This window comes from Taudactylus pleione, unplaced genomic scaffold (assembly GCF_031769625.1).
Source record: "Taudactylus pleione unplaced genomic scaffold, aTauple2 ptg000041l, whole genome shotgun sequence".
Lineage (NCBI taxonomy): Eukaryota > Metazoa > Chordata > Amphibia > Anura > Myobatrachidae > Taudactylus > Taudactylus pleione.
Window position 1 is genome coordinate 66,343,095 of NW_028284443.1, and position 22,125 is coordinate 66,365,219.

A 22,125-nucleotide genomic window follows, 5' to 3' on the forward strand; every position below is an offset into this window, starting at 1 on the left:
CATTGGTTCACAGATATACAGAATCTATCCATAGACAGTCCGTATGCTCTTCCTCTATGGCAGGATCTGCTAACACAGGGTCCCTGCCAGCATCCGGACTTACCTCGTCTAGCTTTGACGGCCTGGCTCTTGAATCTTCCATCTTAAGAGCAAAAGGTTTTTCCAGTTCTGTAATTCAAACGATGCTTAGGGCAGGAAAGCCGGCTTCTGCCCACATGTTTTACAGGGTTTGGCATTCCTTTGGTCAATGTGTTCCCACAGAAAGCATGATCCTAAGGTGTGTAGGATTTCCAGGGTACTGGCTTTTCTCCAGGCAGGTTTCGCCTGGCCACTTTGAAAGAACACCATTGACCAAAAGAATGCCAAACCCTGTAAAACATGTGGGCAGAAGCTGGCTTTCCTGCCCTAAGCATCGTTGGAATTACAGAACTGGAAAAAACCTTTTGCTCTTAAGATGGAAGATTCAAGAGCCAGGCCGTCAATTCAAAATAAATCACTTGGTGTTGTGTGAATTCTGTTATTTATACAAATACATATACAGATGGGTCCTCATATATCCAGCCTCCTTGCACGTTAAACAGGCCATCTATTCGCGCCATGGCGTGACTTGGTAGCGCATCTTTTTATGCAACTTTTTACCTTCACATGCATCTGAATCATACAGTGAATTGAATTGACAGCACAAGCAGCTTCTGCTGATTAAAATGATATGCAGCATGCCAATGTTCGGTGAGCCAGTACGGGTGTATCTGCACGCAAAACACCATGTTATAGTATCAGTGACTGTAACACTAACGTAGTGATTCGCATGCAGATACACCCGCACTCACTCACAGAACATAGGCATGCTGCATATAATTTTAATCAGCAGAAGCTGCTTGTGCAAATATGATGCATTTGAAGGTAAAAAAGATGCACAAAAAGACGCTTGGCGCTACCGAGTCACACAGCACTCTTGGGACCCTAGATTCAAAACATTTCTCGCGACATCCCACCACTTGGTATTTCCGCTATACAGTATACATTGTATTGTACACATTACAGGGCCATCCACTTTAACAGAGTGGTATTCAGTAGTACAAATTTCATCAGTGGAGTACTCGCCACCCAGAAGTTAAGCAGTGTATTACATGCCATGGCTTATCTTTCATTGTAAAATACCACGGCACGCCACAGTACAGCCATCACGTAACGTTCCATGGTGCGACACAGAGGTCTAGAATGGCGCGCTATGAGCAACAAACTAGCTGGGCCCATCTGTAGGTATTTGAAGGCCCCATAGCAAAAATTTGTAAAGGTCCCTATGTATCAGCGTAACTAGATATTTGAAGGTCCCATAGCAAAGGTTTGGGCCCAATAGCAGCTGCACCCCTTGTACCTATGGTAGTTACAGCCATGCTTAAAACAACTATTTGCAAGTTATACCAATTGTGGGCTCTATTTCTGATATTGAACTAATGGTTGAGTTAACTAAAAAGTGCATGTAAAGAGACAGTTGTAAGCCTTCATCTACAGTTTATTAAATTAAAGACCTTCAAATAATATTTGGTTCATAACTACTTAATATGTACTAGAGTATATATATTCTACAATGCTGGAATAGAATGCAATTAGTAGAAAGGTAGGAGTTCCACACCTGTATTATTATTATTTCTTTCAGAACACAACCACCCACTTGTATGTATCCATTTAGTCCCTACAGTACATAGACCATATTTAAACACAGTGGGATTAGCTTTTCATGTGCATTTGTTAAGACTGCAGCTGAGCAAGTGGTTCTAAAAAACAGAGGTTGCAACATTTACACTTTGCAGAAACATTTACTAAATGAAGTGCACAATAACACAATTCCAAGACAAATGAAAACATAGGTGCTTACCTCTAGTACAAGAAGAAAAATCTTGTTCTGTGAGCAGCTGCCATACTTTCAGACATGTTTCGCACTTTCAGGTAATTTACAAACCCTCTAAAGAACAGCAGCAACCCTAAAACAATACAGGAGAAGTAACTAAACCAAATTATGCATAAATGAAGATTTCACATACATCTCTCAAATCTAAAATCATGCCATCTTATGTTTGGGGAAGAGAAGTGATAAATGAGGAGTTAATAACAGACTAGTAATATTATACTGTACAATATTATTTATTAGTGATTACTGTAAAAGGAAAATATTTATACACACAGGTTTACATCACTTTGGCAATACATACTGTATATGATGTAGCAAAGGACTATTAGACTAAAGCATTGTAAAAAGTTATTTCTATACACAGCATAAAACAAAGTCCCTGATAGGCATCTCTCTGGTTGTTCGGGCTAATCACGAGGACCACTAAACAGATTTTGATGCAGTTTTCACTATTCTATAAAATATTTGTCAAGGAAAGTTTACGTGTATGAAACATTAATGTATGACAATATGGAGCCGAGCAGTGACCATTTTAGTGAAGCAAGTCAATGAAAAAACGGATGTCCAAGAGCTTTCTTGGCTTATGTTGCCTAAACTGTTACAGATATATCACAACGATGGACTTTACTTTATAGCATGTAGAGATTGATACATATCCGGTCTCTCCAGAAAAATGAATGTAAGCCCTGTTTACTGATACAAAATTTAGTGGCTGGAGTTGACCTAAGTGTAGACTGTGTTTCTCATGGACAACTTTACACGGCCCTTTTGCATATCACATCAAAACTAAATCTTTACGTGTTGACGCCAGGAGGAAAATTACTAATGTCATTTATAAGGCAATCTAGCTAAAAAAGGCTATCACCATAAATTCAAAATTTCTCCCATGCAAAGCCGGAGCAGTTCGCTAGTTTAATAAATAAAGGTTATAGATTAAAAATGAATTAAATACTGTATTTCTAAACCTATTAGTGCAGATAAAACAGTCGAACATGAAATGTGAGTTACAATTAGAATCTATGGTAAGACTGGGCAGTCCAAGCAAAACTATTTTTCAAATGTATAGTAATAATTATTTTTCAATTATATAGTATAGACAGCACACAAAAGTTTAAGGGCCACAAAAACTGCTTTTGACCTCTCCAAAGGAATATTCGGAACAAGCCCAAATCTAACCCCAAGGGATCTTAATTTTACCCCATCTCAAATCCTCTCCAAAGGCAAACAAACCACAGCCGTTCCTACAAAGGTATCACCACGATTCCCTGTACTGGAGACCAGTAGAGGAAGATTCAATTAGCCATGTAGGGACTTGCAAAGCTGTGCAGCAGAAGTGGAGCAGTAAGAAAGATTGGTCTTGCTGTGGCATTTAAGATGGATTTAAGGGGAGATATATGGGTTAAGGAAATGCCAGATAGCAGTAGGTAAGATCAAGGAGGAAGTTGATAAAAAGTGACTAGACGTTATGGTTGCACCTTGAGTAAGAAAATAACATTCTAGCTATTTCTCTGGGTGAAGGCACAGGAAAGGGGGACGTAAGGAATAAGGCATAGTCCGAGAAGTGGTCTTTCAGGGAAATGCTCTGACTTTCAGAAGTCATCCTCTCCTGAAGTTTTTTTGCACAATTCCTCCATCAGGTGTGGTAAAGGTGGCCCTTCAGGAGGCCATTCATTCCCTGCCGCAGGCGGGGTAATAATACTGGTTCCTGTGTTACAACAAGGAAGGGGTTATTATTCCAATCTTTTTTTGGTTCAGAAACTGAATGGATCTCATCGCCCTCATCGGCATAGTCCGAGAAGTGTGACACAGAGGCAAAGGGGCTAGGGAGACTGAGAAAACTGTGATGTTATTGAAGACCGGGGATATTTGAGGGGAGTTGGTAACACTGGGTGGTGGGAAAATACTATGTTTTGGACATGATAAGCTTTAGGTAGCATTAGGACATCATCTGGAGATTACAGAAAGACAGTAGGTTACACAAGACAGGACAGAAGAGTAGACGAGGTAGATTTAAGTTATGTCTACGTAAAGGTGGTACCGGAGTCTGAAAAAGCAAATGAGTCCTCCAAGAGAACAGAGCCTTGTGGCACTCCAATAGATAGTGGGAGTGGAGGGTAGGACGAGCCAGAGGTAGAAACACTAAAGAAAGGGTCCAATAAGAAGTGATCCAGGAAAGGAAGGTCACCAAGGCCAATGGAGTGAAGGGAGTGTGAGATTCCCCCAAAGATTATCATAGTTTGTACACTGGGCCAGAAGTAAGCTATATCTAATATATATTTGTACATCTCTTCTTCTCTATGCATAATTGAACAAAACATTTTTAAGGTTTTTGTAATGACAATATTTTATAAGAAGCATTTATCCCATTTAAAAGGAAACAATATAAATTTCTCTACCTTACTATCATAATATATATATATATATATTAATATATATATATATATATTAATATATATATATATATATATTAATATATATATATATATATATATATATATATATATATATATATATATATATAGTCACCATACGTCCGGCTCTCCCTGGAGAGCAATAGCTTGGCCCAGTGCCCGCGAGGAATGGATAAATATTCAGCATGAAGTCGCGGCACTCAGGGTACTTGAAAAAGATTTAATGTGACATCTCAATAATGCAACGTTTCTGTGCCAACAACCTGAGGGCAGTGCCGGTTGTTGGCACAGAAACGTTGCATTATTGAGATGTCACGTTAAATCTTTTTCAAGTACCCTGAGTGCCGCGACTTCATGCTGAATATATATATATATATATATACACATACATACACACACACACACATATACATAGACATACACACACAGCTTTGCAAACAAAACAAGAATTTGATAACTACATTTTTCATAAGCTGCTGCTGGCTAAATCCTAACAAACAAAATCATTGTTTAAGGGTTGATATGTTCACTGGGCGGCACTGCAGTGAATCAGTAAATTCTTATTATTTAAAGGACACATAATATCAGCACCTGATTTGTTTGTAGAATACAAACAATAAGAGTTATGGTATAACATACCTTTGTTAACTCTTTTTCTTCGAGGTCCATGGGGTCCACAGCTGATACGTTGGGGTATTAATCCCGGTCACCAAACAGTTAAAACAAACGAGCTCTCTGCTACCAGGATGCACCGGGTTTCCCCCTCATATACCCTGCCTCCGGGCCCAGGTAGCCAGTTCGTTACAAAGCTCAAGCAGGCGAAGGCAAAACAAGGATAAGAAAGAAGAAAACCCATACTCACTAGTCCAGAGTCTCAAGAGAAAGGAATTCACGGAAACCCCCGGAACTACAGGTGCGTCAGGGTGGGTGTCCTGTGGACCCCATGGACCTCGAAGAAAGAGAGTTAACAAAAGGTATGTTATACCATAAACTCTTATTTTCTTCTTCGGGGTCCATGGGGTCCACAGCTGATACATTGGGGATATCCCAAAGCACTAACCCTATGGGCGGGGATGCTCCTGAGTCTCAGAAGAGAGGAGAATCCTACGCCCGAGCATCCTGAGAGGCAAATTTGTCAAAAGAATAAAATTTGACAAAAGTATGGATGGAAGACCATGTGGCTGCCCTGCACAATTGTTCAGCAGAGGTACCCCGGCGGTCTGCCCACGAGGGCCCTACCGATCGGGTAGAATGTGCTGTTGTTACGGAGTCCGGCACCCGCAGGCCGGTTTGTGTATAAGCTTGAGAGATTGTCATGCGAATCCACTTGGCCAGCGTCTGTTTATTGGCTGGCCAGCCACGCTTATAACAACTATAAAGCACAAAAAGGGAATCAGACTTCCTCCATATGCTAGTACGTTTTACATAAATTCGCAATGCACGGACAACATCTAGGGAAGCCTCCTCCACCGAGAGACTTGCATCCTGAAAAGCTGGGACTATCTCTTCATTTATGTGGAATTTAGATACCACTTTCGTAAGGTAATCCTGCGTAGTACGCAGTGCTGCTCTATCTTGATGAAATACCAAAAAGGGAGCGCGGACGGAAAGCGCTGCCAGATCCGATACTCTGCGTGCAGATGCTATAGCCAGAAGAAATACTATCTTTGCTGTTAGCCACTTAAACTGTTGAATTTAAGGGCTCAAACGGGGGAGCCTGTAAGGGCCTGAGAACAAGCGTCAAAACCCACGGAACTACCGGGGGAACAAAGGGAGGCTGAATCCTCAACACCCCCTGGAAAAACGTCCTTATATCTGGCATTAGGGCGATCTTCTGTTGGAACCAGATTGAAAGGGCTGAAACTTGTACCCTCAACGAGGCCAGGCGGAACCCCTTTTCCAGTCCGCTTTAAAGAAAATCAAGCACTCTAGACTCCCCGGGTCATATTCCCTCGGTTCACACAACTGAAAGAACGCATGCCAAATTCTATAGTAAATACGAGCCGAGGACAGTTTACGTGCCTTCATCATTGTCTGTATCAAAGTCTGAGAAAACTTTTTCTTCCTCAAGACCGAGGCCTCAAGAGCCATGCCGTCAAAGATAACCGGATAAAGATCCGGGTACCAACAAGGACCCTGTACTAACAGATCCGGTCTCAACGGAAGGGACCATAGAGTATCCACAGAGAGAGACTGTAGGTCGGTGAATCAATGACGTCTCGGCCATGCTGGAGCTATTAATATCACCGTACTGCCCTCTTGCTTGATCTTTCTGATGATTCTGGGGAGAAGAGCAAACGGCGGAAACAGATATGCTAGCCTGTACCGCCATCTTACAGTCAGTGCGTCTACAAACTCGCCCTTGGATCCCTTGTCCAGGACCCGTACCTGGGAACCTTGTTGTTCCTCCTTGATGCCATGAGGTCTATCTCTGGTAGACCCCATTTGTCCACCAATTCTCTGAAAAACTTGTGGATGCAGGGCAAATTCTCCTGCACATCTCCTGCCGACTGAGAAAATCCGCCTCCCAGTTCAGGACTCCCGGAATGAACACAGCCGATCCCACCCCAGGATCCTTGACACTTCTGCCAAGGCAGCCTGATTCCTTGTGCCTTCTTGATGATTTAGGTAGACTACCGCGGTGCGATTGACGGACTGTATTTGTACAGGTCTGCCTTTCAAGATTTCCTGAGCCTGAACTAAAGCTCTGAGTATTGCTCTTAGTTCCAGGATATTTATGGGTAGCTGGCTTTCCACCTCTGTCCACCTTCCTTGAAAGACGTGTGATCTGGTCATCGCCCCCCAGCCCCAAAGACTGGCATCGGTCTTGAGTACGTCCAATCTGACACCCAAAAGGGAAGGCCCTGTCTGAGATGCCCTGTCTGTAACCACAACAGGGATAACCGTACTTCTGGAGAGAGACGCAGTATCTGGGACTTGATCGTGCGGTAATCCTTGTTCCAGCGTGACAGGATTAACTGCTGCAGTGGCCTGGAGTGAAACTGAGTGTACTCCACCATACTGAATGTGGACACCATTGACCCCAGCACCTGCATAGCTGACTGAACAGATATGTGTCTGTTGTGAAGCAATCTGCGTATCCACAATTGCAGAACAAGAATTTTCTCCTCTGGCAGATATATCCTCTGCACTAAGGAGTCCAATCTTGCCCCTAAGTGACACATCTGCTGTACTGGAAGGTGTGAGGATTTCTTCCAGTTTATAATCCAGCCATGACTGTACAGACAGGACACCGTCAGTCCCAAATGATCCTGTAACTGCTGCGGAGACTGACCCAGCAACAAGAGATCATCCAAGTACGGCAAAATTCTGACACCCTGGCGTCTGAGGCATGCCATCATTACTGCCATCACCTTGGTGAACACCCTGGGTGCCGTGGACAGGTCAAATGGTAGAGTCTGAAAATAAAAATGCTCTCCCCCTACAGCAAACCGTAGAAATTTTTGATGGTTCCGGGTGATTTGTATGTGGGGAGGTAGGCATCCTGTATATCCAAGGACACCATATAGTCCCCCTGTTCCATAGCCAACACAATTGATCGTAATGTTTCCATCCGGAACCCGGGGGTTCGAACAAATTTGTTGAGGCCTTTCAAATTTAGAATGGGCCGGTATGACCAATTCTGTTTCTGAATCAAGAACAGGTCGGAGTAAAACCCCTCCCGTAATTGATTCTGTGGTACCGGAATAACAACTTACGACGCCAGTAGAGATTGGATAGCTTGTTGAAGAGCCACGGCCTTTACTGAACCCTCCTTTGGGTTTGCACCAAAAAATCTCTGAGGAGGACTCCTCCAAAACGTCATTGCATACCTGCGGGGGACCACTCCCCGAACCCAGGCATCCTCTGTTGTGAAATGCCAGGCTTCCGAGAACCGGAGAAGTCGGCCCCCCACCCTGGAATCACCCAGAGGGAGGCCCCTCCCATCAGGCCACTGGTTTTTCCTGGACTCTTGACACCGGACGCTTACCTTGCCAGGGTTTCCTAGATCCTGTCTTTTTAGGCGTAAATCTAGCTGAGGGCTGACCCTTAGTCTTGCCCTGTGGTCGAAACCCCCGAAAGGACGCCCGTCTGGTTTTAGCCGAAGATGCTGAAGGCAGCCCTGCAGCTTTCGAGGCTGCCATGGAGGCCACAATTTTGTCCAATTCTGGACCAAAAAGGACTCCTCCTGTGAAGGGGAGGGACTTTAGGTAGTCTTTTTGGATCCTGCATCCACTCTCCAATCCTTCAACCAGAGAATCCTACGTGCCACCATGGATTCCGCTGAGACCTTGGAAGAAAGAATCCCAGTATCCAAGGCTGCCTCTCCCAAATAGGACGCCCCTTCCTTAATAAAGGAAATCATGTCCAGCTGTTCCTTGGATGCATCTGGCAAAGATTCTGCCAGAGTTTTTACCCACTCCTCAATGGGCCTAGCAACCCAAGCGGCCACCACAGCTGAACGAGTGGCTATTCCTGAAAGGGAAAAAAATTGATTTAAGGCAACCCTCCAGCCTTCTATCCGTAGCTTCCTTCAGTGAGACCGCCGGGATCAGAAGCATGGTACGCTTTATTAGCTGTGCCACATGCGCATCAACAGAAGGTGGAACCTCCAAATTCGCACATTCTTCTGATGGAAAAGGATACAAGAATGCCACCATTTTAGAGGGGTGTTTTTTCTTATCCGGACAGACCCATGCTTCCCCCATAAGTTCTGATAAATGTTCAGACTTAGTGAACTCTGCCTTAACCACTTTCTGGCATTTAAACAGAGGTGTTTTCCTATGTGGAGGATCCCCTTCCTCAATATTTAACACCGACTTGACCGCCCTGATCAAAAAAGGGACATCGGCCACCGGGAAGTGATCTTCACCCTCTTCGGAGCTAGACTCCTGAGAGGAATCTTGCTCCTCCTCAGAGGATGTACTGGGATACTCACCCGTATGGGAGATCGAACGCTGTCTAGACTTCGGCTGTTTTGATTTGGCGGCCTGTGGCGGTTGAAAACCCTCCCGCCGATGACGCCATACCTCTACCAGCACCAAGGTCCATCCAGGATGGAAACATAGGCCCCGTAATGGGTAAACTTGACTATGTGGTGACTGCCTAAAACAGTTCCCACATAGTCCATTCTGTACAAAATCCTGTGGGGATAAACCTGCTCTGCAGGCTACACAGGATATCAGCATTGGGGTTCTTACCTCCTGACCCTCAGATTCCTTTGACATATTCATGCCAAGGTTCCGAGAGCACATAAGCTGAAATCTACCCCCAACCCACACACCTGCAGCTGAGGGATGAGGGGAAAAATACAGCAGTGAAAGGTTAAAGGACTGACAATTATACAAAAAAAAAAAAGTCCTCAACAAACACCAATCACATGCAATGCATAAACACTCTGCGAGCAATATGCAATTTCTTTGCTCTTGCCACTACAATTTAGCCCCAGGCATAGTAGGATAGAGCTCTGTAAAAACCTGTCCAGCAGTAGGAGAGGTATACAGGGAGACTGCCCAGCCTCCAAGCGAGCAGCATCTGAGAGCACCTGTAAGGTGTATCTGGATTGCTCATATAGGAGAGGCCGGGTGGGACAACCCACAACACTGAGGCAGTGACTGGCTAGCGTGTGGATTGGGGGAGGGGCCGCCGGGGAAAGCGAACCTCCCCTATGCTGCTTGGACCTGCCCGGTAAACTGACATGGCCGCCGCCAAACAACCCCCGTCTTGTCAGGAGCTAGTCATATCCCGGCGGTCTAGTGTAGGACACAAGCTGTATGTCCTCCCGACTGCAGCTGACCTCCGGCCAGTCTCTCTCCGCCAGAGGCTGGACTGCCACAAGGTCTCAGCGTCAGCGGCCACCGAAAACCCCCTCTTACCTGTCATCCCCTTGATCTGTATGCAGTCCAGGGCTCTTTTTGCAGAGCCCCTGTTGAAGACACTAACAGCGTTGCGGCGCCGAAGGGGGTAGCTACAGCAGGTTGCCAGTGCGTCTCCAGTCAGACGCGAGGCTGCTTCCAGGACAGCTCAGACCACCCGCCGGATGGAGAGGTAACTCTATCCCCCTTATTTTGTTTGTTTACTCGTCTGCGGGACTGCTCCTGCAGTCCCACTGTCTTTGTGGTGAAACCACCAACAGGAAATAACTGGCTACCTGGGGCCGGAGGCGGGGTATATGAGGGGGAGAGCCGATGCATCCTGGGAGCAGAGAGCTGGTTTGTTTTAACCGTTTGGTGACCAGGACTTATACCCCAACATATCAGCTGTGGACCCCATGGATCTCGAAGAAATTCTCTTTATTGAGAATCATTTTCCAAGGTTTTACCCAGTAATACTTAATCACTTTACTTGCAAATTCACACATTTTTGTGATTAAAAAAATACTAAATTAAGACAATGGAATGCAAAAACTCCAGAGATTTGCCTTTTCAACTGTATTAAACTCTTAGCTAGAATAATCTGTTTCAAATTAGCTAAAATATCTTGAGTTATCTTTAACATACAGTAACTATACATACATAATGGTAAATATGCTAGTCATAAGCTTCAGTAATAACATGATGTGAAACATTATAGTAACAAATACAAAAAAAACACAATAAAATATTGTCAATTCAGTAAATGGCGATTACCATGATAACAAGAGTGGGTGCTGCTTTAATTCAGATGCAGATTGCATGAAGAAAATGAATCCATTCCTTTCAATGTTATGACCGTGCACCAGATTAGAAACAGGTGTTGGTCAGACAGCAGATTAAGAAGGTTAATACAATATTTCCCAAGCCATCATTATGTGGGGTAGATAACTTTGTAAAAAGTAATCTTGTTAAGTGCAAAGGATTGAGGACTATTATTGCTAAGTAAATATTCAACAATATATTTTTGAAGTAAAGCTGATACAACGGATGTGCTGTGATCTGGAAGCATGAAGGCTTTTTCTATGCCTGACTGAGCATGGCATAATGTACTATGCATTTCAAAGAACAGTTTCCTGACTCGCAGACACACCATACAGCCTCAGGGGTCTGTAGCACTCTTGCATTCCCATGAATGCTGTTTTTGGAAACAACGATGTATGAGCAGAAATAATATAAAGTTTAAATGAAGGAATGCTGCAAGCAATACATGTCAAAGAGAAAAGTAACATTCTAAAAAAGTGGTTTAAAACGGATATTGCCTAACAAATGTATTTGGCCCGTGGCAGTTTGTATAATGCATAAGTTACATATAAAACATAAAATTCGTTATTTGTTGCATAAATTCTTTAGTTCCAAAAAAACCCCAAAAATAAGAAAAAAAAAACCAACCACATTTTGGAATTTAATAACAATACAATTACAAATTCAGCAGTGCACAAGCCACCACCAAAATAACACTTCTCACATCTCCAATGTACTTGTTAATAATATGCCAGTTAGGTTTATATATTGGTAAGGAGATGGGGCACAAGCCCACTATATTTTAAGTTTGCACTCTCTGCATCATTACATAGACATAAAGGGTTTAAAGTCTAGTAACATTTTAGTTGAGCTCCACTATGTTTTAACATTCATTATTTATTCAGAGAAACAATTAGTAATGGACATTTTAAGTACACATGTTAAATAAGCAGAAATTCATGATGAATAGTAAATATTTTTTACAGTACACCCATGACTACTAAACCTAAAATACAGGCTGCCCCAAAAAGACTGACTAATGACAGTCACAATTACATGTGTACAAGTTCCCGTACCTTCACTGAACCTGAGCTATTATTAGCACATGTGAAAATATAACTATGTAGCGAAGGGAAATTTCTTGTCCATTGCCAGTCTTTATATACCCAGGGACCCATAAGTGTCTCTCAATAGGCGAGCTGGGCATATGAGCCGTTAATAAGGCTCCAATTGGCACCAGTTTAAACAAACATGTGGTACTTGAAATTGGATAAATATGGTTGTACAGTATGATGACCATGGAAACAGGTTTTCAGACTGATTAAAATTTTAAATCGCTTAAGTAAAACAAAAAAATATTAAACATAAACGTAAATATTAATATTAGTAGTTCTTTATCATAACTGTAGTTTAGATTTAATGACCCATTTAATTTGCACCATGAAAAGTAAAATCACTGCTTTAGTCGAAATGTGCCATAATATAATTGTATTGGACAACTGTTTATTGCAACACTCCTAAATTCTGTATATAAAGTATAGATAAACTGTATACAGACATAGTGTCCTGCAACATTCTCATGGGAGTTTGGAAACATAATGATAATTTAGAGATTCACATATTCTATTTATTACAGAACTGACTATGGAGCAAAAAAGTAAAGCCAGGGGCATTTCTAAGAGAGGAGGGGGACCATGTGCAGCCTGTGTGTGGGCCCCCTCCTCTACGGCAGTGCTGTAGGCACTATATCACCCGCACTATGTTCCCGGAGATTTCTCTACTGCGCATGTGAAAATCACAGTGAATAAGGCCCTTCTGCATCACAGTGTGGATGGCATGCGCGACGCTGTTCGGTGACATCATCCGAGGGGGTGCCAGCAAATAGTAGAGCAGCTCTGCTAGTTTGGCATCACCCGGTGCTGTCCACATCACCCTAGTGACATTACTGCTGACAGCTAAGCACTAAACAACAAATCCGCTAAATATTTATGCAATAAAAGGGGGTGGTGCTTGTAAAAATAAAATTACAGCCCCACCATCTGCAAAAAATATAGCAGACAGTCACATTTGAAAGAGGGGGGGTCCCTCTTTATTCATGGTAGTTTGTGCACTTGTTATTACGAGACTTGCCATATACAGACTGCTAGGAGACCGTAATGCTGTACCAATCAGACCGGTAATTATGTTTTACATGTTATTGTAGTTGCATTTTTAACAGTGTAGCAATTGCTTGTTATAATATAAATATATATATATATATATATATATATATATATATATATATATATATAGAGAGAGAGAGAGAGATTATATATATATATATATATATATATATATATATATATATATATAGAGATATATATATATATATATATATATATATATAGAGAGAGATATATATATATATATATATAGATATATATATATATTGATATATATAGAAATATATAGAACAACTGGTGTGGCAATCAAGGAATAAGACCATGGTTCTAATGGTATTATGCTGAAATCTATATTGGCGGTATATAAAATAAATATATAATTGCTTAATGGTTCAAAGTAATTAGGCCATTGCTGCAATTAAAGTAATAACGGTGGGATGGGCGTGGCTATAGTGAGTGCAGGGCGTGCCCCTGCTATGGGGCTCAGAGGCTTGACGGCCCCACCTCTGCGGCCTGCCCCAACTGCAACCAGCTCATACGGTCGTCTTCCAGGTTTCTGGAATTGCTTGCTAAACACTGTTTCACTGTTTGGCATAATGTGAACTGGGGAAACTGTGTGGCATGTGTACTGGAGCCAGTACAATGTGGCATATTGTTGACTTGGGGCACCACAACGCGACATGATATAAATTTTGGACAGTGGTGCCTTAGTTCACACTGTATAATGTGAACAAAGGCACTACTATGGAACATAACATTAACTAGGGCACCACTATAGTTCATAAAATGAACTAGGGCACTACTATGGGGCACAAAATTAACTAGAGCACTACTATAGGGCATAAAGTGAACAGCTACGGTTGAGAGAGGTGTCTCTAGAAGCGGGAAGGGGCCCATTCAAAATGTTGCTATAAGGCCTACAAAGTTCCGGCTATGCCCAAGACAGGTGGTAGATGATCTAAAGGCCCTACACACTAGACTATATTTTGAACGATTTGGCCAATTTCGACGCATCGGAATAACAAATTGTCCAGTGTGTACACACTATGCGTGCTCCTGCAGACTCGTTTGTCACATTTTCAGATCTTTTTTATATGCAGGAAGATCTGTCGATCTCATTAACGATTCCCCACAAATTGTGCAGTGTGTGCGCACTACCGGACGATCAGGCAATATGGTTACATTATATAGTTAACGATTTAACCACCAAACGATGCAAGATATATTGCTTGGTTGTATGTTAGATTACACAGTGTGTATGCACTAGATAGTTTGCCCGGGAGTTCAGGGGAAATCGTTGACGATATTGCATCGTTTGCAAGTCGCCTAAGGTGTACCTAGCTTAAGAAAAAAATATTATGCTTATTATCCTTTGTTATGTGCCACTATGTCTATGCAGCTTCATACAAGAGCTAGACACATAAAACAGTAAACAGCATAAATAGAACGCACAACAGTAAAACTTGACTACAAAACCATCACAAACAAAAAAAATGCAAAAAAAAAAGGGGCAAAGATTAAAAATAAAAAAAAACACTGATTGGCATTTGGGCCATAGAGCATTGAATAAAACTATGTTTCATCCCTCTTAAAAAAAACTCACATACGTATAAGCCTAATAATGTGTACAGAGTTTGATAATTACTAGTTAGTTGTCCCAATTAGAACTGATTGTTAATAACTAACTCTGATGTAATAATTTGTGTTTTCAGAATGCAAGTACAGCAAAATTCAAATATCTGAGATCTGTAAAACTGAAGTCAAGCCTCAATTTCTACTATACAGTAGTTTCCACTGTAACTAAGAAGGAAAAGTGGCATAATGTGTAAAAACATTTCATTTTTCATTTTTAACAGCATTTCAAAATTCACTGCATGCTATACGTTTTCCTGGCAAAAGCAAGTTTTATAACTTGTTTAAAACATATAAAAGTTCTCATAAATGTGTTTTATTGTTACTGAACTATGACTGCTGTAAAGATTTTATCTTTTTTTTTCTGCGCAAAGTATAAAATATGCTGTATTCATCTATCTTTTTGAATGGGAGTGGACGTTAGAATCCCCACATGATGGCATTAACAATGTCAAATAGACCAAAACTATACAGAGAGGAATACATTTCACTGCATGCTACAGTATGTCTTGTCCTTAACATATGCCTAGACAAAATTCTACAAAATCTACAGACGTGTCCACATACATCTAATCTCCGTGCGCTATAACGCGTGAGTGCCGGGTGACTCAGTAGCGCAGAACGTCTTTTCGTGCAACATTTTACCTTCAAATGAGTTTATTCACACAAATAGAACGCACAAGAAGCTTCTGCTAATTAAAATATGCGGCATGCCTACATTTTTTGTGCGACTGCGGGTGTATCTGCATGTGAAACGCTACATTACAGTGTCAGCGGCTGTGACACTAAGGTAACGTTTCGCATGCAGATAGACCCACACAGAACATAGGCAAGCCGCATATAATTTTAATCAGCAGAAACTATGCAAATAAAATGCATTTGAAGGTAAGAAGTCGTACGAAAAGACGCTCAACGCTACGGAGTCACGACACGCAATGGCGTGACTACAAGGGCTGTTTAACGCGCAATAAGGCTAGATACATGTGAACACGTGTAGGAGCAGGAGACAAATGTTAGGGACCAGAAAATTCTAAGGAAAAATCTGTAATGCGCAGAACATACTAAGAGCAAAGATTAGGGCTATTATGAAAAGTAGTTTATATGTTCCTCACATTATTTCAATAGCAGTGCCCCATCTGTATACCAGTAAAACCACCCTTAGACTGTACAGTATATGTTGCCCCTCTCTGGAACGTTATAGCAGTCAGTCTTTCCCATGGTTCCCCCCCATGTCCCTCACAGTGTGGCAGCAATAGTCTCTGCCCACCCTACAGTATGGCAGATATGGGGCCAAATGTAATAGGGTGAGAGCTTAGAAAATGTGAGCGTTTAGCAGTAAACTCTCACAATGGTCAAATTTTATCTTCAAAATGGGAAAACATCTGGATGAGAGTTTAAATCGTGAGTTTTGAGTCTAAAAACATGCAAGTTTGCATGTACTCTGACTCTATTACCTTGGCTGAGTTTAAAAAGTGTGAGAGTTTACTGTTAAATGCTCACATTTTTTTAAACTCTCACCCTATTACATTTGGTCCAAGTTCCCTCCCCAACCTAAAGTATAACAATCAGGGTTCTCCCTCCACTCCCAGAACAACAGTCAGGGTCTCCCCTTCACATCCAGTATAAAATCAAGGTTACATTTCACCCCTTTCATCCAGTATAAAAATCAAGGTTAAATTCCACTTCCAGTATAACAGTCAGAGTACCCCCTCCACTCCCAGTATAAAAATCAGGCACAATCGCACCTCCAGTATGAGTTAGGGACTCCCTATACTCAAAATAGAACAGTTAGGGTCCCTGTCCACTAACAATAAAACAGTCAGACTTCTCCCTCCAGTCCCAGTGCAACAGCCAGGATCCCATCACTCACAGTATAAAAAGCAAGGTCCCTCCACCTCTCAGAGTGTCTCCACTCACAGTATACGTCAGGGTTCCCCCTCTACTCCCAGTATAACAATCTGAGTCATTTGCACTTCCAGTATACGCCAGGACCTTCCTCCACTCACAATAGAATAGTTAGGGCCCCCATCCATTAACAATAGAACAGTGAAGGTCCTCCCTTCACTCCCTGTGCAACAGTCATGGTCCTCCCGTAATTTCCTGTTTAACAGTCAGGGTCCCTCCTCCACTACAATTAGGGTTAAATTCCATTCACAGTACAACAGTAGAAGTCCCCCCACCACTCACAGTAAATCAAACAGAGTCCCCCTATACTCCTAGTATAACAATTGGGGGTTCAATTCCAGTCACAGTAAATCAAACAGGATCCCCCTCCACTCACAGTATAACAGTCAGGATCCCCTTCACTCAAAATAGAATAGTCAGGGTCCCCCCCCCACTCACAGTGTAACAGTCAGGGTCCCCCCTCCACTCCCAGTATAACAATCATGGTTCAATTCCACTCGCAGTATAACAGTCAGGGTTCACCCTCCACTCACAGTATAACAGTCAGAGTCTTTCCTCAACTTACAATAGATTAGCTAGGGTTCCCCTCCACTAAAAATAGAACAGTTAGAGTGACATGGTGACTAAATTTTGTCCAGCCCTACCTAAACAGATAGAAAACAAAGAGAAACAGACATCCATTAAATAGCAGGGCTTTTAGTAACCATATGGAGACCACTGAGTTTTTTCAACAGAATTTGGATTTGTGCAATAGTAAGGAGAGAATCACATAGAGGCAAACTATACCTCTCCAACAGTTTTTAAACTACAAGGGAGCAATTCAATTACTGCCCACAGTAAGCCCCAAGGGTGCACTTAACGTGGATTTCTGCTCGCACCTCAGGAGCTTGTGAACACAAATCCACATTAAGTGCACCCTTGGGGCTAGCCGTGGGCTTTGGGCGCTTAACCTGGAATCTATGTCTTCCTGTAGGTCATAACTTAATACCCTGGAGCATTTAACAGAGAACTAAAAGCCCACAGTAAGTCCTACGGCTAATTGAATTGCCCACTTAAATTCCCAGAATGTTTGCTGGTCTTGTATTTCTAGAACAGCCGAGACACACAGCTTCCCTTCCTTTGCTCTCACAGCTTACAAAATATTCAATATTTAAGTAAACTGAAAACAATTACAGGCATGTGCAATGCCATGCTTACATACAACTTTTCCCATTGTGGATATTTACACTCAAAATAATATTGATATGCAAGGTTGCATGGCAATTTGGCAAAAAAAAAGGTGATTTGCTTAATTAGGCCTTACTAAATTACTTTAATATATTCTTCGGGATTTTTACAAACATAATGGGTTGATGTAATAACCTGCGAGTTGAAGGCACATGCAAGTTTTCATTGATTTAGCTTTAGGATTTGGTAATAGTTTGTAAGGCAAAACCAGGTTGGACTTGCCTGTTAAATTACTGAAGCTTTAAATCTAGCTGCTAAGTCACCGTAAACCTGCAACTTGCAGGGGGAAGCAATCGGGAAGCCGACTGCCTATATACCGGCAGCCGGCTTCCCGACTGTCTTATCCCGGCAAGGGTGAAATGCCGGGCGTCTAGATGTAGACGCCCGCATTTCCGCCACGCCGGGAGACCGGCGCCCGGCATCACGATCGTAGTGATGCCGGGCGCCGTGAGCGGACAGCCGCAGGGGGGGGAGGGTTAGGTTTAGGGCTCCCGGGGGTATTTCATACCCATTCCTCAGCAGGCTATTATATTTACCACATTGTGTGAATTCCTGCACACTAATATTTGAAGAAATAGAAAGATAAACCTACATGAATTTTCTCTTGTGCATTATAGAATACCTATAAAACAATATGCGAGGGTGGATCCAAAAGTCTGTGTTTTGACATAGTAGATGTCACCCCGTATTGTCGGTCTGTCTGTCTAGAGGTCGGTCTGTCTGTCTAGAGGTCGGTCGGTCTGTCTGTCTAGAGGTCGGTCGGTCTGTCTGTCTAGAGGTCGGTCGGTCTGTCTGTCTAGAGGTCGGTCGGTCTGTCTGTCTAGAGGTCGGTCGGTCTGTCTGTCTAGAGGTCGGTCGGTCTGTCTGTCTGTCTAGAGGTCGGTCGGTCTGTCTGTCTGTCTAGAGGTCGGTCGGTCTGTCTGTCTGTCTAGAGGTCGGTCGGTCTGTCTGTCTGTCTAGAGGTCGGTCGGTCTGTCTGTCTGTCTAGAGGTCGGTCGGTCTGTCTGTCTGTCTAGAGGTCGGTCGGTCTGTCTGTCTAGAGGTCGGTCGGTCTGTCTGTCTAGAGGTCGGTCGGTCTGTCTGTCTAGAGGTCGGTCGGTCTGTCTGTCTAGAGGTCGGTCGGTCTGTCTGTCTAGAGGTCGGTCGGTCTGTCTGTCTAGAGGTCGGTCGGTCTGTCTGTCTAGAGGTCGGTCGGTCTGTCTGTCTAGAGGTCGGTCGGTCTGTCTGTCTAGAGGTCGGTCGGTCTGTCTGTCTAGAGGTCGGTCGGTCTGTCTGTCTAGAGGTCGGTCGGTCTGTCTGTCTAGAGGTCGGTCGGTCTGTCTGTCTGTCTAGAGGTCGGTCGGTCGGTCTGTCTGTCTAGAGGTCGGTCGGTCGGTCTGTCTGTCTAGAGGTCGGTCGGTCGGTCTGTCTGTCTAGAGGTCGGTCGGTCTGTCTGTCTAGAGGTCGGTCGGTCTGTCTGTCTGTCTAGAGGTCGGTCGGTCTGTCTGTCTGTCTAGAGGTCGGTCGGTCTGTCTGTCTGTCTAGAGGTCGGTCGGTCTGTCTGTCTGTCTAGAGGTCGGTCGGTCTGTCTGTCTGTCTAGAGGTCGGTCGGTCTGTCTGTCTGTCTAGAGGTCGGTCGGTCTGTCTGTCTGTCTAGAGGTCGGTCGGTCTGTCTGTCTGTCTAGAGGTCGGTCGGTCTGTCTGTCTGTCTAGAGGTCGGTCGGTCTGTCTGTCTGTCTAGAGGTCGGTCGGTCTGTCTGTCTGTCTAGAGGTCGGTCGGTCTGTCTGTCTAGAGGTCGGTCGGTCTGTCTGTCTGTCTAGAGGTCGGTCGGTCTGTCTGTCTGTCTAGAGGTCGGTCGGTCTGTCTGTCTAGAGGTCGGTCGGTCTGTCTGTCTAGAGGTCGGTCGGTCTGTCTGTCTGTCTAGAGGTCGGTCGGTCTGTCTGTCTGTCTAGAGGTCGGTCGGTCTGTCTGTCTGTCTAGAGGTCGGTCTGTCTGTCTGTCTAGAGGTCGGTCGGTCTGTCTGTCTAGAGGTCGGTCGGTCTGTCTGTCTAGAGGTCGGTCGGTCTGTCTGTCTAGAGGTCGGTCGGTCTGTCTGTCTAGAGGTCGGTCTGTCTGTCTAGAGGTCGGTCTGTCTGTCTAGAGGTCGGTCTGTCTGTCTAGAGGTCGGTCTGTCTGTCTAGAGGTCGGTCTGTCTGTCTAGAGGTCGGTCTGTCTGTCTAGAGGTCGGTCTGTCTGTCTAGAGGTCGGTCTGTCTGTCTAGAGGTCGGTCTGTCTGTCTAGAGGTCGGTCTGTCTGTCTAGAGGTCGGTCTGTCTGTCTAGAGGTCGGCCTGTCTGTCTAGAGGTCGGCCTGTCTGTCTAGAGGTCGGCCTGTCTGTCTAGAGGTCGGCCTGTCTGTCTAGAGGTCGGCCTGTCTGTCTAGAGGTCTGTCTGGCTGTTCTAGAGGTCTTAGTAGAACACTGTGGAAAATTACAGCACAATTCTTTTATTTTTGCAGATATTGAATAATTAACACTCATCACTAAAAGTTGAAAACTGGAGAATACTGAAATTCCAGCCAAAGTTTCGACTTGGTTGACCAGCCCCCTATTCATCAGACCTGGCCCCCAGTGACTTCTTCCTCTTTCCAAAGCTCAAGGAACATATTTGTGGGAAGACTTTTGTTTTTGATGACTAGGTCATGACTGCTGTACAGGACTGGTTTGAGGACCAATCGCCGTACTTTTTCCAGAACGTAATCAAGAAATTGTAACATCAATGAGAGAAGTGTATTGAATTAAATGCAGCCTATGTCGAACCATTTGAACTTAAATTTCTCAATTATTGTCAGGACACAGAATTTTGGACCCACACTTATAAATAACTGAATCAGTCTATAAACTACCAATATGAAAGTTCCATATCATATAGTACATGCATGCAAATTCCAAATGCACATAAAGTAATGCATGTAAAAATTAAATATTGCACAATAACTTACCAAGCACTAGAAATATCCACCAGAGCCAATACTGTCCATTGAAATACCCAGTAAAATAGTCTGAGAACTGAAAAGAGAATAGAGCAGAATCATGAATGGACATAGACAGGTAGCTAAACAAACCCTAACTCCAGAGTTCAATGTGACTACATTAGCATCTGCTCTATAAAAAAAAAAAAAATTCAGTGTTACATATTCAGTACTGAGATGCTTACAGAATTCCTCCATCAATGTGGCTTCCAATATGTTTAGGACCCCCACATACACACAATACTATGATGTATCACAAGTTGAAGCCAACTGTAAACAATATTATTTACTGCATATGCTGACCATGCGCTTGTTGCAGTCTAAATTCCTGCCTTGTCATTTGACAATGCACTTCAGGTCCAGAAGACATTGCAACAGTGTCCTTTATTAGACACCAACAACAAAGTAACACTACTTTACCCTTATCAGAATGGTGTGTTCAACTGGCTCCTTTAAAGAGCAACTTTTGACCTTTGCTAAATCCCCCTTGCAAAGCAAGTCCAAAATCCTCACACTCATTAAAGTCTTTTCATTTTCAAACTATTTGCGCCTGCATTTGGTTCCTAGCAGAGAGCAGAACATGACTAGATGAACCTTGAAGTGGCGTTTCAGTCCTGTTACTGGCCATGGTAGATAGCTGTGTCCTCCTTGCGATAAGGGAATTTGAATAGGCACACTGTGATTGCTATGGCAGGAGGCTGTATGCTTCACTGATAAAACGAGCCATCAAATGTCTTTAGTATTCATCATTCTCACACCATGCAAGACTTGCTCAAACATCCAATTTGTGTATGGTTTTTGTTCACAGTCTGGACAAATTAGCTTTAAATGAAATATACGCAATACAGAATACAACATATTGTATAATCTGCTTTAGTTGATAAGGTTTGATAGGAGTTTTATAAATATGGCTGGATATCTGTTCTAGCCTAAATGGAAGTGCACTGACAGCTTTAGAAAGTCCTTGGTGCCGTACTGATAGTTTCAGTTTGTGTAATGGGAAATATAAAAGCAGCAGATAGGTCTCACATTGCTTAAGGTTGTCAATAGCTATAGCATCTTTCTATAGATTGATAGTGCGGAGCAAAATCTAAAAAGGATGCAAAACTGCACCCAAAAAACTATTCTGGAGTGCAAGAGGTGCAAATATATTTGTTTGCTTGCAGAGACAAACTGATGTCACATGTAGCATACAAACACTGGGAAGCTTTAATGTTACACTATAAATGACA

The 22,125-nt window shown here is 43.1% G+C and overlaps 1 protein-coding gene across 3 annotated transcripts in view; it reads right to left on the reverse strand.

Moving 5' to 3' along the window:
* NDFIP2 (Nedd4 family interacting protein 2) overlaps positions 1–22,125 on the reverse strand; it is a 345,019-nt gene that overhangs the window by 199,788 nt on the left and 123,106 nt on the right. For all 3 annotated transcript variants that reach the window (XR_015872919.1, XM_088459031.1, XM_088459043.1), the window contains 2 exons: positions 20,864–20,930; positions 1,880–1,985 (listed from right to left, as the gene is read on the reverse strand). Coding sequence is in view for 2 of the 3 variants with exons in the window: in XM_088459031.1 (XP_088315157.1) it covers positions 1,882–1,985; positions 20,864–20,930 (171 nt within the window). In the remaining variant the exon portion in view is untranslated. The remainder of the gene's footprint in view (positions 1–1,879; positions 1,986–20,863; positions 20,931–22,125) is intronic.